This window comes from Gorilla gorilla, chromosome 21 (genome assembly GCF_029281585.2).
Source record: "Gorilla gorilla gorilla isolate KB3781 chromosome 21, NHGRI_mGorGor1-v2.1_pri, whole genome shotgun sequence".
Lineage (NCBI taxonomy): Eukaryota > Metazoa > Chordata > Mammalia > Primates > Hominidae > Gorilla > Gorilla gorilla.
This window is the reverse complement of record NC_073245.2, coordinates 48818731-48835128: the sequence shown is the minus strand read 5'-3', so window position 1 is coordinate 48835128 and position 16398 is coordinate 48818731. Positions and strand designations below refer to the sequence as shown.

The following is a 16398-nucleotide window of genomic DNA, read 5'->3' as shown; positions in this document are numbered from 1 at the left end:
CGATCTCGGCTCACTGCAACCTCTGCCTCCCGGGTTCAAGCGATTCTCCTGCAGAGATCCTGCAGTGAGCCGAGATCGCGCCACTGCACTTCAGCCTGGTGAAACAGCAAGACTCCGTCTCAAAAAAAAAAAAAAAAAAACAACACTATAGCCTTTTTCTGCTGTTTTTAGAACCTTCTGCTACTATATCTACCGCTTCCACCACCACATCCATAAGCACCACCATGGGGACTGCCTGAGCTTCTTCCACCAAAACTGCCTCCTTTCATAGGTCCATAATTTGATTGCTGTTGTCCACTATAATTGCTAAAATCATTATAGTTCCCATCACCACCATAGTTACCAGCGCCAAAATTTCCTTCTTCATTGTAACCACCATATCCTCTGCCACCGCCACCATATCCACCACCTTGGTTTTCATATCTTGCTCCACCACCACAGCAGCCCCGTCTACTGCTATAAGCAGGCTCACCATCATTGATGCCACCATCACCTCCTCCATAACTACCTCTGCTGTCACCATCTCCACCACCACAGCCTTCTCTTCCACCAAAGTTTCCACTACAGCCAAAATTACCTCTACCACCTGCAAAGTTTCCTCTGTAACCTGTAAAATTGCCAGATCCACCTCCACGACTACTTACCATCCAGCAGGCTACCTCTGTTATTTAGTAAGGGCCTTTTTCACTTCACCATTATGCCCATTAACAGTGTGGTATTTCTGGCTGGGCGCGGTGGCTCGCACCTGTAATCCCAGCACTTTGGGAGGCCTAGGCGGGTGGATCACGAGGTCAGGAGTTCGAGACCAGCCTGACTAACAAGGTGAAACCCTGTCTCTACTAAAAATGCAAAAATTAGCCAGGCATGGTGGTGCACACCTGTAATCCCAGCTACTCAGGAGGCTGAGGCAGGAGAATCCCTTGAACCTGGGAAGAGGAGGGTGTAGTAAACCTAGATTGCACCACTGTACTCCAGCCTGGGCAACAGACAGAGACTCTGTCTCAAAAAAAAAAAAAAAAAAAAAGCCAGTGTGGTATTTCTGAACAATTATATCAACTATATCTTGATCATCAAGTTACAAAAGCAAATCCTTTTTTCGACTCTGCCTGTCTTCCGTAACTTCTATGGTTTTAATCTTGCCATACTTTTCAGAGGTCTCTCAAATTATATTCTTCTGTATCTTCTTTATTTATTTTATTTTTTTGAGACAGAGTCAAGCTCTGTTGCCCAGGCTGGAGTACAGTGGCGCAATCTCGGCTCACTGCAACCTCTGCCTCCTCGGTTCAAGTGATTCTTAGCTCCCTGAGTAGCTGGGATTACAGGCGCCCACCACCACGCTCAGCTAATTTTTGTATTTTTAGTAGAGATGGGGTTTCACCATGTTAGCCAGGCTGGTCTTGAACTCCCGATCTCGTGATCTGCCCACCTCGGCCTCCCAAAGTGCTGGGATTACAGGTGTGAGCCACCGCACCCAGCATTGTTTTTATTTTTTCTTGAGGTGGAATCTCGCTCTGTCGCCCAGGCTGGAGTGCAGTGGCATAATAATTGCCTCTGCCTCCTGGGTTCATGTGATTCTCCTGCCTCAGCCTCCTGAGTAGCTGCGACTATCGGCTCACACTACCACACCTGGTTAATTAAAAAAAAAATTTTTTTTGGCCGGGCGCGGTGGCTCACACCTGTAATCTCAGCACTTTGGGAGGCCGAGACAGGTGGATCACAAGGTCAGGAGATCGAGACCATCCTGGCTAACATGGTGAAACCCCGTTTCTACTAAAAATACAAAAAAAAATAGCCAGATGTGGTAGCAGGCACCTGTAGTCCCAGCTATTTGGGAGGCTGAGACAGGAGAATGGCGTGAACCCAGGAGGCAGAGCTTGCAGTGAGCCGAGATGGCACCACTGCACTCCAGCCTGGGCAAGAGAGCGAGACTCTGTCTCAAAAAAAAAAAAAAAAAAAAAATTTGTACAGACATGGGAAGGGGGTCTCTGTGTTGACCAGGCTGGTCTTTAATTCTTAGCCTCAAGTGACCCTCCCACTTCAGTCTCTCCAATTTTTTTTTTGACACAGAGTCTTGCTATATCGCCCAGGCTGGAGTGCAGTGGCATGATCTTGGCTCACTGCAACCTCCTGCTCCCAGGTTCAAGCAATTCTCCTGCCTCAGTCTCCCAAGTAGCTGGGATTACAGGCGTGTGCCACCATGCCTGGCTAATTTTTGTATTTTTAGTAGAGATGGGGTTTCACCATGTTGGCCAGGCTGGTCTTGAACTCCTGACCTCAGGTGATCCACCCACCTCAGCCTCCCAAAGTGCTAGGATTACAGGTGTGAACCACCGCACCCAGCCTTTTTTATATTTTTTTTCCCCCACAGTCTCACTCCATTGCCCAAGCTGGAGTGCAGTGGCGTGATCTCAGCTTACTGCAACCTCCACCTCACAGGTTCAAGCAATTCTCTTGCTTCAGCCTCCCGAGTAGCTGGAATTACTGGCACCAAGCCTGGCTAATTTTTTTGTATTTTTTGTAGAGATGGGGTTTCACCATGTTAGTCAGACTCATCTCAATCTCTTGACCTCAAATGATCTGCCCACCTCAACCTCCCAAAGTGTTGGGATTACAGGCGTGAGCCACCAAACCTGGCTTCTAGATACTTTTTTTTTTTTTTTTTTTTGAGATGGAGTTCACTCTTGTTCCCTAGGCTGTAGTGAAATGGTACAATCTCGGCTCACTGCAATCTCCGCCGCCTGGGTTCAAGCAATTCTCCTGCCTCAGCCTCTCAAGTAGCTGGGATTTACAGGCATGTGCCACCATACCTAGCTAATTTTATATTTTTAGTACAGATGGGGTTTCACCTTGTTGGTCAGGCTGGTCTTGAACTCCTGACCTCAGGTGATCCAACAGCCTCCGCCTCCCAAAGTGCTGGGATTACAGGCTTCAGCCACTGCGCCCGGCCTAGATACCTTTTCCTTATTAATTTCTAATTTAATTCCATTGTGGCCAGACAACATATTTTTAATGATTTCAATCCTTTTAAATTTGTTGGCCTGGCGCAGTGGCTCACAGCTGTAATCCCAGCACTTTGAGAGGCCAAGGTGGGCAGATCACGAGGTCAGGAGTTCAAGACCAACCTGACCAACATAGTAAAACCCCATCTCTACTAAAAAAACAAAAAAAGAGCCGGGCATGGTGGCACGTGCCTGTAGTCCCAGCTACTTGGGAGGCTAAGGCAGGAGAATCACCTGAACCTGAAAGGCGGAGGTTGTGGTGAGTCAAGATCATGCCACTGCACTCTAGTCTTTTGAATTCTATTGTCTGATATTAATATCCCACTAATATTCTCCCATTAATAAGCCATTCTAGCTTACTTATGGTTGTCTGCATGATATATCTTTTTTCCATCTTTTTACTTTTAGCCTTTTTTTTTTTTTTTTGAGACGGAGTCTTGCTCTGTCACCCAGGCTGGAGTGCAGTGGCACGATCTCGCCTCACTGCAACCTCTGCCTCCTGGGTTCACGCCATTCTCCTGCCTCAGCCTCCCGAGTAGCTGGGACTACAGGCGCCCGCCACCACGCCTGACTAATTTTTTATATTTTTAGTAGAGCCAGGGTTTCACCGTGTTAGCCAGGATGCTCTTGATCTCCTGACCTCGTGATCTGCCCGCCTCAGCCTCTCAAAGTGCTGGGATTACAGGCTTGAGTCACTGCGCCTGGACTAATTTTTTTTTTTTGAGACGGAGTCTCACTCTGTCGCCCAGGCTGTAGTGCAGCGGCCGATCTCGGCTCACTGCAACCTCCGCCTCCTGGGTTCAAGCGAGTCTCCTGCCTCAGCCTCCCGAGTAGCTGGGATTACAGGCACACGCCACCACGCCTGGCTAATTTTTTGTATTTTCAGTAGAGATGGGGTTTCACTGTGTTAGCCAGGCTGGTCTTGATCTCCTGACCTTGTGATCCGCCTGCCTCGGCCTCCCAAAGTGCTGGGATTATAGGCGTGAGCCACCGCGCCCAGCCCATTAACTTTTAATTTTTTTTTTGAGACAGGGTCTCACTCTGTCATCCACACTGGAGTGCAGTGGCACAATCTTGGCTCACCGCAACCTTCGCCTCCCGGGCTCAAGCAATCCCCCTGCCTCAGCCTTCTGAGTAGGTGGGACTACAGGCATGAGCCACTCTGCCCAGCCTTGTTTATTTACTTTTTTAATTGAGATGGAGTCTCGTTCTGTTGCCCAGGCTGTAGTGCAGTGGTGTGATCTCGGCTCACTGCAACCTGTCTCCTGCGTTCAAGCAATTCTCCTGCCTCAACCTCCCAAGTAGCTGGGACTACAGGTGCACACCACCACACCTGGCTAATTTTTTTTTTTTGTATTTTTAGTAGAGGCAGGGTTTCGCCACATTGGTCAGGCTGTTCTTGAGCTCCTGACCTCAGGTGATCCGCCCACCTCGGCCTCCCAAAGTGCTGGGATTACAGGCGTGAGCCACCGCACCCGTCCCCGGCCTTGGGTTTATTTATTTATTTATTTATTTATTTATAGAGTCTTGCTCTGTTGCCAAGGCTGGACTGCAGTGGCACAATCTCGGCTCACTGCAACCTCTGCCTCCCGGGTTCAAGTGATTCTCCTGCCTTAGCCTTCCAAGTAGCTCGGACTACAGGTGTGCACCACCACACCCAGCTAACTTTGGTATTTTTAGTAGAGATGGGGTTTCACCACGTTGGCCAGGGTGGTCTCGAACTGGGATTACAGGTGTGAGCCACTGCCCCTAGCCTGTTTTAATATTTTAAATGTGCTTATATGGCCAGGCACGGGGTGGCTCACGCCTATAATCCCAAGTACTCAGGAGGCTGAGGCAAGAGGACTGTTTGAGCCCAGGAGCTGTGATCATGCCACTGCACGCCATCTGGGCAACAGAGCGAGAGCATGGCTCTAAAAATAAATTAAAATCTGGCTGGGCGCGGTGGCTCATGCCTGTAATCCCAGCACTTTGGGAGGCTGAGGCGGGCGGATCACGAGGTCAAGAGTTCGAGACCAGCCTGGCAAATATGGTGAAACCCTGTCTCTACCAAAAATACAAAAAATTAGCCGGGCGTGGTGGTGGCAGGCGCCTGTAGTCCCAGCTACTCGGGAGGCTGAGGCAGGGGAATCACTTCAACCCAGGAGGCGGAGGTTGCAGTGAGCCGAGATTGCACCACTGCACTCCAGCCTGGGCAACAGAGGGAGACTCTGTCTCCAAAAAAAAGAAAATTAAAATCAAATAAAAAATGAAAAAATGAAACATGCAAAGCTGGTGAAACTGTCACATTCATCAGTGTATGTAATGTATACATGTAGGTTGAGGAGCATTAATAAAACTGACATCCACGTGCCCACTTGCCAGCTGAAATTACCTAACAAGCCTTTTGTAGCCCCCTCTCATGCTTCACTGTGTTAATCATTCAGTTGCTTTTCTTCAGAGCTTTGCCGTGTGTGCCTGTGCAACATATAATGTCATGTTGGCTATCTTTGAACTTTAATCAGGCTGAATGTGTGCTCTGTAATGTTTTTCTGCTTAATTTCCAAGATTTCCTTATGCTTATATGTAGCAGTTATTAATTTTTACTGCTGTATAGCACTACACTCTATAATCCACAATTTATTCTACTCTTGAGCACAAACGGGCTGTTTGCCGTTTTTGACTTTTACAAACAATGCCGCTGTGCATATTGCTTCTGTGCTTCTGAGGTATTGTGCCTGGGAAGAACTGCTGGGTTGTAAGGTACGTCAATGTTCAGCTCATCTAGTTAATGCCAAACTGTTTCCAAGGTGGCTCGTACTAATTTCTCTTCCACCAGCAGGGTGGGAGATCCTACTTCTCCACTTCCTTGCCAGCATCTTCTTGACAGTGTTTTCGCATCCTAACATATCTGCTACCTGAGTCTTTGTAAGAACAGCCAACGCTGAATGTTCACTGACACTGCAGTACACTGCAGTACAGTGCCAGACCCTGTACTGAGGGCTCTGTGATTTGATTTCACCCTCACAAGACCCCCATCTATTATGAACGTATTATTGATGACCAAGAGAGCAAGTCTTTGTCCTGCTTCTGCCCCAGACACTTCCCTTCTGCCGGGGCCCCATGGTCACGTTGCCTATCTTTGTTTCCCAGCCTGGGTGGGGCCAAGTCCCAGCAGGGCCTCAGTGCCACCCCTGGACCCCTTTCTCCTCAGGCTCTTACTCGCTGTCAGTCCGCCTCAGCCGCCCTGCATCCTGGGACCGGATCAGACACTACAGGATCCACTGCCTTGACAATGGCTGGCTATACATCTCACCGCGCCTCACCTTCCCCTCACTCCAGGCCCTGGTGGACCATTACTCTGGTATGGCCTTTCCCTGCCTCCAGGACTAGGCTGGGATAGTCTGTGGGGAGGAGCAGGCAGTGGTGCCCTTGGATATTTTACCTACTGTGGAGTATTCAGACAGACAGAAGAGCGGCCTCCCCTATTTTCACGCCAGTCCCTATGCCAAGAAATGCAGGCTGGGAGCCCTGTCTTCACCTCGTGCCCTGGCAGAAAAGCCAGACCTCCTGTGTAGGCTCAGGTCAGTACCTTGCCTACCACTCTGGTTCTGATTCAGAGCCCCTGGCAGTAGGCAGAGTTCTCTCCACAGGAACCGGGCACAGAGCTGCTGCTGTGTGGGATTCAATCCTGACTCTCCTTAGTACTTCCTGGTGCCTGTCCTTCAACAGACACTGGAAGATGCTGTCACTGGGCACAGCGTCAGGGGGCAGAGAGGGAAGAGCACTCTTGTGAAACCTCATTAGGGGTTTTCTGCAGGTCACTCCGTGTGGAAGTAGACAGTGAGTAGAAGCAGACTGAGCATTCCTTAGCTTTCTTCTTCCCAAAGCAATTTCCTAACCAGAAACTTGAGCTCAAGAGGTCCATGAACTCACCCTAAATCATACAGTGACTGTCTCCTAAAAGTTAGCCCAGAAAGACCTTTGACTACATCTGTCTCCATGAAACCAATAGCTTGGGGCTCATGTCCTATCACTCTTTGGTAACCATGCCCCCTCCTGCCAACTGCGGAGGGCTGTCAGGGTGAGGGCTGTTGGGGAGAAGTAGGGTGGAGTCAGCCATGTCAGGGATGGAGGTCTCTTCCTCAGAGCTGGCGGATGACATCTGCTGCCTACTCAAGGAGCCCTGTGTCCTGCAGAGGGCTGGCCCGCTCCCTGGCAAGGATATACCCCTACCTGTGACTGTGCAGAGGACACCACTCAACTGGAAAGAGCTGGACAGGTAAAGTCGGGGACTCCTGGAAACATGAAAGCAGGACCAAGAGTTAGAAGGACCCACCCCTGGGAACCCACAACCCGGAATGTACCTGTCACACTCAGGGACACCTGGCAGCTGGAGCCAGAGTGCACTGACTCAACTCCTGGAGCATGGCCCAGGCTCGACAGGTGGGGCTGGGGAAGCTGATCTGATAGGGAACAGGGGAGCCCCATGAGGTCCTCAGCAGGAGTGAGGGGTTTTGAGAACAGTGCAATTTTGTGTGTAGTGAGTACAGGGAGGAGGAAGAGGCTTCTTGACCCAATTATCTTCCTTTGTCCACAGCTCCCTCCTGTTTTCTGAAGCTGCCACAGGGGAGGAGTCTCTCCTCAGTGAGGGTCTCCGGGAGTCCCTCAGCTCCTACATCAGCCTGAATGATGAGGCTGTCTCTTTGGATGATGCCTAGGCCCAAAGGAGAGGCCAAAAGGGAAACCAAGGCTGCACACCTAGAACCCCAATTCAGCCTCCTGGGCACCCCAGAGGCAAGGCTGTGCACTCAGGGAGGGAGGGTGGGACACAGAAGTGCATCCAGGGTCCCACCTGTACCCTTGCTCTTTCCTCTCTTAGCCCTTAGAAGTCACCTACTTCCTTCCAGTGCCATGATCCCACCTGCGACCTCTAGTCCGAGTGCAGAGAAGGTGGGACCAGGGCCAGGGTTCCAAAAAGAGAATAAGCCTCCTGGGGGTCTGACTTAGTTAGTTCTTGAGTTTGGGGTTTCCAGTACCATCTGGATGCCCTGCCTGTTGAGCCCCATTCTACATCCCCACCATTAACCAGGCCCCACCCACAAGGTAGAAACAAACCCCTACAGTCAACGAGAAAGTCATTTTCAGAAAATCTACAAGTCTCGTTGAGACCACCACCATACCTCAGAAGGTAGGACTGTGGCCTAGAAGGGAAAGGAAAGCTGAGATGATGTCTTACCGTAGCAGCAGATCTTGGATGGTCCAGGCTCTACGTGACCTCCAGAGCAAAGAGAAAGACTTCGAACAGTCTAGGTCCTCAAATGTCCCCCATTGAGGACAACAGCCCCAGCTCTTTTTCTTTTTTTTGAGACGGAGTCTTGCCCTGTTGCCCAGGCTGGAGTGCAATGGCACGATCTCAGCTCACTGCAACCTCCATCTCCTGGATTCAAACAATTCTCCTGCCTCAGCCTCCAGAGTAGCTGGGATTACAGGCGTACACCACCATGCCTGGCTAATTTTTTGGTATTTTTAGTAGACATGGGGTTTCATCACGTTGGCCAGGCTGGTTTCGAACTCCTGACCTCAGGTGATCCACCCACCTCGGCCTCCCAAAGTGCTGGGATTACAGGCGTGAGCCACGACACCCAGCCTAGCTCTCAGATCTCTATTTCATTTTGTGGCTTACCATTCCCTAGCACACTGGCCTTGCCATCTTGTGGCCGAATACAAAATAACACCTCTTAAGTCTAGCACACTGCAGTGAGGCCAGGCACCTCAGTGCTGGGCAGGGGCATCAGAAGGTGCTAAGCCCTCTCTCCACAATGCCAAGACGGAGACCACAGCCTACACCAAATCCAGCCCTTGATTTCCCTGCTGCCTCCACGAAGAGAAAGAGGTCTGCTGGATCCGCGAAGGGATCAGGGAGAGGAAGAAAGAGGGATGGGGTGGGAGGCACCACCTCCAGTGCTCCTACTGGTTCCCAAGCTACAGGTGGGGTGGGAAAGGCTTTACCAGGTATCATCAACAGGTTCTCAGTTAAAGATTTGATTTATTCAAGTATCTGAAAACATTCTACAATGGAAACTGTTATTAGATGCTGCCTGTACTGTGCTATGGACCACGCACATACAGCCATGCTGTTTCAGAAGACTTGAAATGCCACTGATAGTTTAAAAACTGTACACCTGATGGAGAATCGAGGAAGACAATTTAATGTTTCATCTGAATCCAGAGGTGCATCAAATTAAATGACAGCTCCACTTGGCAAACAGCTGTTACTTGATGGTATCCAAGAAGAAATGGTTGGTGATGATGGATAAATTCAGAAATGCTTCCCCAAAGGTGGGTGGTTTTTAAAAAGTTTCAGGTCACAACCCTTGCAGAAAACACTGATGCCCAACACACTGATTCGCAGTCCAGGAAACACGGGTCTTCCAAGTTCCAAGGGGCTGGGGTTCCCCAACGATCAAGTTCCTATGCTGTAATCAAGAGGGTCCTTTGGACTGGATAGGGAGCACTCGGGAGCTGTACACCATCAGTCATAATGGATGGCAGTGTAAAAGATGATCCAAATGACCTAGTGAGGAGACAAGCACTGTTCATAGGTCACCTGGCTTAACACAGGCCGATTCCACAAAACAAAAATGCCAGATGAGAATGTAAACACGGGGCACTCTCCAGGGGCTATCCATTGCACAATCTGCTTGGGAGGTCTAAATTATTTCACTGAAATCACGCTGTCACTAACAGAACCCAGGACTGCCCTCCTGCACTTGCAAAGGAACTCCTGATAAGCTCCTCCCCTACCAAATGGCAACCCCAGGCCCAGGGAATTGAGGTGCAGATGTGGAAATGATTCAAGTAAAGCATATTACACTGCTAGCAGGTGCTGCGACTACCAATGTGAAAATACTATAACTTGTCAGCTGCATATCAAAGCAGGGATTCTCAAACCTTGGCTACCCATTGTAATCTCTTGGTTCTTTTAAAAAAACATATAGATGCCCCAGCACTACCTCTCAAACGATTTTATTGGTTTGGGTTAGAGTCTGGACACATAAGGTTTTGTGGTTTTTTGTTTTTGTTTTTGTTTTTTTTTTTTGAGTCCTGCTGGGACTCAACAGGTACACACCACCACTCCTAGCTATTTTTTTTTTCCCCTGTAGAGATGGGTTTCACCATATTGCCCAAGTTGGTCTCGAACTCCTGGACTCAAGCAGTCTGCCTGTCTCAGCCTCCTAAAGTGCTGTAATTACAGGCATGAGCCACCATGCCAGGCCATGAGTATAATTTAAAAAAAAAATGGGCCAGGTGCAGTGGCTCACACCTGTAATCCCAGTACTTTGGGAGGCGGAAGCAGGCAGATCACCTGAGGTCAGGAGTTCCAAGACCAGCCTGGCCAACATGATGAAACCCCATTTCTACTAAAAATACAAAAAATATCCGGGCATGGTGGCTCACACCTGTAGTCCCAACTACTCGGGAGGCTGAGGTGGGAGGATCACTCGAGCATGGGAGGCAGAGGCTGCAGTGAGCCAAGACTGCGCCACTGCACTACAGCCTGGGTGAAATGGTGAGCCCCTGTGTCAAAAAAATAAAGCGTACAGTTGAGAGGCTTTCTGTATAGGAACAGTTGTGCAAACATCACCACTGATTCCAAAACATTACTCCAAAAAGAGCCTGTTTCCTTTATCAGCTCCTCTCCGTCCCCTCCTCCCAGCCACTGGCAACCACTAATCTACTTTTTGCCTCTATGGATTTGCTCACTGTGGAGATTTTGCATATGGAATTACACAACACATGGTCTTTTGTGTCTGGATTCTTCCACTTAGTATGATGTTTTAAGGTTCATCCATGTTATACAGCATGTATCAGTACTTCATTTTTTTTTTTTTTGAGACGGAGTCTCGCTCTGTCGCCCAGGCTGGAATGGAGTGCAGTGGCGCGATCTCGGCACACTGCAAGCTCTGCCTCCCAGGTTCACACCATTTTCCTGCCTCAGCCTCCCAAGTAGCTGGGACTACAGGCACCCGCCACCACGCCCAGCTAATTTTTTTAAGTAGAGACAGGGTTTCACCATGTTAGCCAAGATGGTCTTGATCTCCTGACCTTGTGATCTGCCTGCCTCGGCCTCCCAAAGTGCTGGGATTACAGGCGTGAACGACCGCGCCCGGCCACTTCATTCCTTTTTAAGGCCAAATAACATTCTACTGTATGGATACATAGTATCTTATCCATTCATCAAGTGATGGTCATTTGGACTGTTTGTACTTTTTAGCTATTATGAAAAATATTTCCTAGTTTCCTTTTTGAGATGGAGTTTCCCTCTTGTTGCCCAGGCTAGAATGCGATGGCGCGATCTTGGCTCACTGCAACCTCCGCCTCCCGGGTTCAAGCGATTCTCATGCCTCGGCCTCTGGAGTAGCTGGGATTACTGGCGCCCGCCACTACACCCAACTAATTTTTTGTATTTTTAGTAGAGATGGGATTTCACCATGCTGGCCAGGCTGGTCTTGAACTCCTGACCTCAGGTGATCCTCCTGCCTTGCCCTCCCAAAATGCTGGGATTACAGGCGTGAGCCACCATGCTCAGCCCTCCTAGTTTCTAATATCTAGCCAGGGTTGAGAATCAGATGTAGAAGCTGACGATGGGCCCCAGATTTACACATTACAGGGGAATGTACAGTTATCAGACCACATCTTCTGGGATGTGGCTCAACACAGGCCATGGCCCTGAGCCTCAGAAGCCTTTAGAAAAATAGCACCCTGCTCACATAGTGTAACTCAATCAGTGGGGTCCCCTCCTGTGAGTGACACCTCATGAAATGAACAGTACCTGTTGTAAAACTATCAGCTACACATACCATGAACAAGGCAAAAGAGGTCATAAACCCTTCCTTCGTGAGCTCCCACGTGCCACCATATTCTTCCTCATCAATCTGTAGGTAATTGCTGAAGTAGAGGTACAGGACTCCTGCATTGATCAGGCAGAATCTGGAGCAAGAGAGAACAAGTACCAAACATAAATTGAAAGCTTCAAAGACTCAGAACTCGGGGCCGGGTGTGGTGGCTCAACCTGTAATCCCAGCACTTTGGGAGGCTGAGGTGGGCGGATCACTTGCGGTCAGGAGTTCAAGACCAGCCTAGCCAACATGGTGAAACCCCATCTCCACTAAAAATACAAAAACTAGCAGGGCATTGTGGTGGGCGCCTGTAATCCCAGCTGCTCAGGAGGTGGAGGCAGGAGAACTGCTTGAACCCAGAGGCGGAGAGGTTGCAGTGAGCCGAAATTGTTCCACTGCACTACAGCCTGGGCAACAGCGAAACTCTATATATAGTGTGTGTGTGTATGTATGTATGTATGTGTGTGTGTGTGTGTGTGTGTGTGTATATATATGTATGTATGTAATATAGTTCTCCAAAGCCCCTTGAAGTAACAGAATGGCTGCTAAGCCATCCCAAGCGGGACCTGACATGGGCCTCCAGGTAGCTCCAGCTAGGGTGTGGCTATGGGAGAAACACATGTGAAGCTGCTGCTTCATAGCCTAGTTGAGCAAGCAACAGCATACCCCTTGTATAACTCCCAGTGGGAGACCATTTCTGGATATCCACCATCTGTTATTGCTACGGGATGCAAACGTGAAGATGACTGTTCCTGCCCTCAGCTCACCATCAATTAGGGGGCTAGGAACGGCAATGAGCCGGGCATGGTGGCTCATGCCTATAATCCCAGCACTTTGGGAGGCCAAGACAGGCGGATCACCTGAGGTCAGGAATTCAAGACCAACCTGGCCAACATGGCGAAACCCCGTTGCTACTAAAAATACAAAAAATAAGCCGGGCATGGGGGCAGACACCTGTAGTCCCAGCTACTTGGGAGTCTCAGGCAAGAGAATTGCTTGAACCTGAGAGGTAGAGGTTGCAGTGAGCCGAGATCACGCCAGTGCACGCCTGCCTGGGTGACAGAGAAAGACTCTGTCTTTAAAAAAAAAAAAAAAAAAAAGAGACCGATGCCAGACATGCTGACTCATGCCTATAATCCCAACACTTTGAGAGGCCAAGAAAGGAGGATCACTTGAGCCCAGGAGTTCAAGACCAGCCTGGGAAATGTAGAGAAACCTTGTCTCTACAAAATTTTTAAAAATTAGCCAGGTGTGGTGGCTCACACCTGTAGTTCCAGCTACTTAGGAGGCTGAGGCAGGAAAATCATTTGAGTCCAGGAGGTCGAGGCTGCAGTCAGCTGTGATGGTGCCAGTGTGCTCCCACCTGGGCAACAAAGTGCGGCCCTATCTCAAAAAAACAAAATGGAGGGACCTGAAATAACTTCTACCAAAGCCAAGGTTTAGGACATTAAGCATTGTGTCAGGAACAAGGGAAATGGTCGTCAAATACAGAAGTTCCTACTTCCCAAACTCGCACAGGTACAAAGGTCACAGCAGAACTAGAGTGCATGCCACGAACAAGTAATGTCATAGCCTCTTGCATGAGGTCACTTTAGACCCATGAATGAATGGACTGGCCCAGCCTTCAGGAAGGCAGGAAGGTAACCTGCCTGACCTGAGATGCTCCTGAGGAGTGGTGCACCAGACCCAGGAGTGCCACTGTAGGGCTGCTTCTTTGCTTTAGTCATCACACACACACACAGCTCCAGAGCAGCAATGGCCTTTTCTGTAACAGGAAAAAAAGCCTCTATTTAAAAAGAAATGATACCATGAAAATATAAGATACCCAAGACTTACCCTGCTATTCCCAAGAACCCTCGTAATGGCAAAACTCCCCAAATGACACCCAGGACCACAGCAATGATCTGTCGGAACCAGTAGATCACATCTAAAAATTCATCCTGTAGAAAAGACAGAAAATGCAAGAATTATCTGGAGTGGGTGCCACAGGACAGCAAAAGGGGAGAATATTAAACCTTTCTGCTAAACATATCCAGGAAATTTGTTTCCCCCCAAAGGCAACAGTATGTGCTTCCTGTTTCACCTCTTACTTATACTAAAATGTGGTAGAAATGATACATTTAGAGGCTGGGCGTGGTGGCTCAAGCCTGTAATCCCAGCATTTTGGGAGGCCGAGGCGGGTGGATCACCTGATGTCAGGAGTTCAAGACCAGCCTGGCCAACATGGTGAAACCCTGTCTCTACTAAAAATACAAAAAATTAGCCGGGTGTTGTGGCGGGCGCCTTTAATCCCAGCTACTTGGGAGGCTGAGGCAAGAGAATTGCTTGAACCTGGGAGGTGGAGGTTGCAGGGCAACAAGAGTGAAACTCCGTCTCAAAAAAAAAAAAAAATACATTTAGACATCATTAAGCGATCACTTCCAGAATCTGTGCTCTAAATCAAAATTCTAGAGGTGCATATATAATATGGCCTGTAATGAAATGACTGTGATAATAATTGTGCTACTGGCCGCACATACGGATTAGAAGCATAAATGCTGGAGGCAGGTGCCACTATATTTAAGTTTAATGGAAGAACACAGAAGATTCAGGTTTCTAATCTGCCCTAGATTCCAGAAACCAGTCCTTATACAAGAAAAGAAAGAAATGACACAGCAGATTAGAGACTGCAGGTTTTGCAAGAGCTGGGCAGGGCTGGGGGCAGAACAAGGGCACCTTCAGGAAGTGCCTCCCATCCCCCCTTACAGGAACTTCAGGAAGGAAAATCCACTTCGGCAGCCCAGAAAGCCAAGAAATGACTGCAAATATAATACGCTTTTCAAGCTACCTGGAATCAAACTGTTTGTGATGGCCCCTTCCAGATCATGGAGCAGAGTTACGAAGCATCCTCCGAATGGGACGAGTAAGAACGTTCTGAAGTCCCAACCAATTCTCGCACATATTTGGTGGCGTTTCTCCACCCCCACACCTCACACTCACCCAGCGGGTGGTCTCAGTCTCCCCTCTTGACTCATGCTTATCAAAGTATTCGGTCCTTTACATTCAACAAGCAACAGCAGCTCAAGATTAGCGAGCCTCACTATGTGCAAAACGCTTTAATGCACCACAGCACCCCACTTCAGAGTTATTCTGAGTTAAACGAGATTCCGCTTGGAGAGCACCTGGCACGTAGAAAGCAGTCTCAGCAGAAGTCTGTTACTGTTACTGTTTGTGCTACTTAATTCGAAAGAAACAAGTAACCTACTCAAAACCCTACTGCACATAAAAGGCGGAGGCCGAATCGAATTCAGCTCCCTTTCCCAGTTCAGGCACAAACCCTGCCCGCGAATGACAACGCCTCTCCCCGCTCCTCGCCAATTCCGCATAACTAGGGGGCTGCATCCTTAGGCCACCCTTCGGGGAGCTCCAAGCCCAGCTGTCCATCCAGTGCCCGCCAAGTTTGCTCTGACACCCTTGGGCCACCCGCCCCACTGCCCTACTCGATTGCGCCGGAACGAGGACGAGGGCAGGCCCGCGCCAGTCTTCCGTTCCCCGAGTCCCAGCCGACTCCTCGCACCCGCGCCCTCTTCAGACTCCACCGTACCTTATCCTCCCAGGCCGCGTCGCTCCGCAGCACCTTACTCCAGACGGAGACTTTGAGGGCCCCGTTGGCCAGCTGCGGCTGAGGCGGCTCCTCCTTCCGCCGCCCGCCGCTCATCCTCCCGTCGCGCCGCCCGGGCCGGGCCTGGGGCGCGCGGGCTGAGCCAAAGGGAGTCGGGGTCTAGGGTCGCAGGTCACGGCGCGGGGCGGCTGCAGGCTCAGCGGTCCGGTTTTGCGGCGCGCTGCGGTTCCTCACACCTGGCCAAGCTACCCGGTTCCGCTGGCTCTACAGAGCAGGCGCCGCGAAGGGAGGGGCGGTGCAGTGTCGCGCGCCCTCCCGCCGACGTGCTCACGCAGCCAATCGGCGACCGCGAAGCCATCCGAGTGAAACAGCGACCGGCGCCTTGGCGCAAGCGCGCTACTCGTGGCGGAAATGACGTCAGCCTCCGCCGGGCTCGCGGTAAGGTGTGAGGGGAGGGACAATCTTGGTAGAACGGTGACATGGGCGCCAGGAGGCGCTGTGGAGACCGAGGAGGTAGGGGAAAACCGAGGCTGGACGTCAGCGTCGCCCAGTCAGCCACAGCTGCCCCTCGAGCAGCGAGTGGGGCAGGAGCGGCTCTACCTTTCCTTGCGACCTACTCGCCTGCTGAGCCCAGACCTTGCTCCAGGGTAGCTCCAAGCTGCCCCACAGGATTTAGCCCGCTTATTTTCTCCCCTAACCCTGCAAGTTCTGTAGGGCCTTGTTGAAGATGTTAACTCTTCTGTAATAACTAACCATTTCATCTTGCCCAGCACCCTCTTTTGGCACACGAGAGCCCTGAGACCCCAAAAGAGGAAATGAGATTCTGAGGCCGTATAGCAAGGTGGACCCAACCGGGGACTCCTGGGCGGCAAATACAAGGATTGGGTTAGGTGTCAGGATATCTGAGTGTTCACAT

The 16398-nt window shown here is 50.1% G+C and overlaps 2 protein-coding genes across 4 annotated transcripts in view; one reads left to right on the top strand and one right to left on the bottom strand.

Annotated features, from left to right (window-relative positions):
* Positions 1-9555, top strand: part of SLA2 (Src like adaptor 2) — a 34553-nt gene extending 24998 nt beyond the window's left edge. Inside the window, exons 6-8 of one of the 2 annotated variants that reach the window (XM_004062092.5) lie at positions 6193-6342; positions 7128-7260; positions 7579-9555. In XM_004062092.5, coding sequence (XP_004062140.2) covers positions 6193-6342; positions 7128-7260; positions 7579-7699 — 404 coding nt within the window. In that variant the 3' untranslated portion in view covers positions 7700-9555. The remainder of the gene's footprint in view (positions 1-6192; positions 6343-7127; positions 7261-7578) is intronic. The other variant, XM_004062093.5, reaches the window with a different exon arrangement.
* RAB5IF (RAB5 interacting factor) lies at positions 9008-15805 on the bottom strand. Of its 2 annotated transcripts, XM_004062096.4 has the most exons (4): positions 15465-15805; positions 13718-13821; positions 11843-11972; positions 9008-9555 (listed from the first exon to the last, which is right to left on the bottom strand). In XM_004062096.4, the coding sequence occupies exons 1-4, from the start codon at positions 15576-15578 to the stop codon at positions 9514-9516; spliced, it is 390 nt and encodes a 129-aa protein (XP_004062144.1). In that variant the 5' UTR covers positions 15579-15805; the 3' UTR covers positions 9008-9513. The 2 variants fall into 2 exon arrangements, with proteins under 2 accessions (XP_004062144.1, XP_055229440.1); XM_055373465.2 differs by lacking the exon at positions 11843-11972 and having other exon boundaries at positions 15465-15797.
* Between the last annotated feature and the right edge of the window lie 593 nt (positions 15806-16398).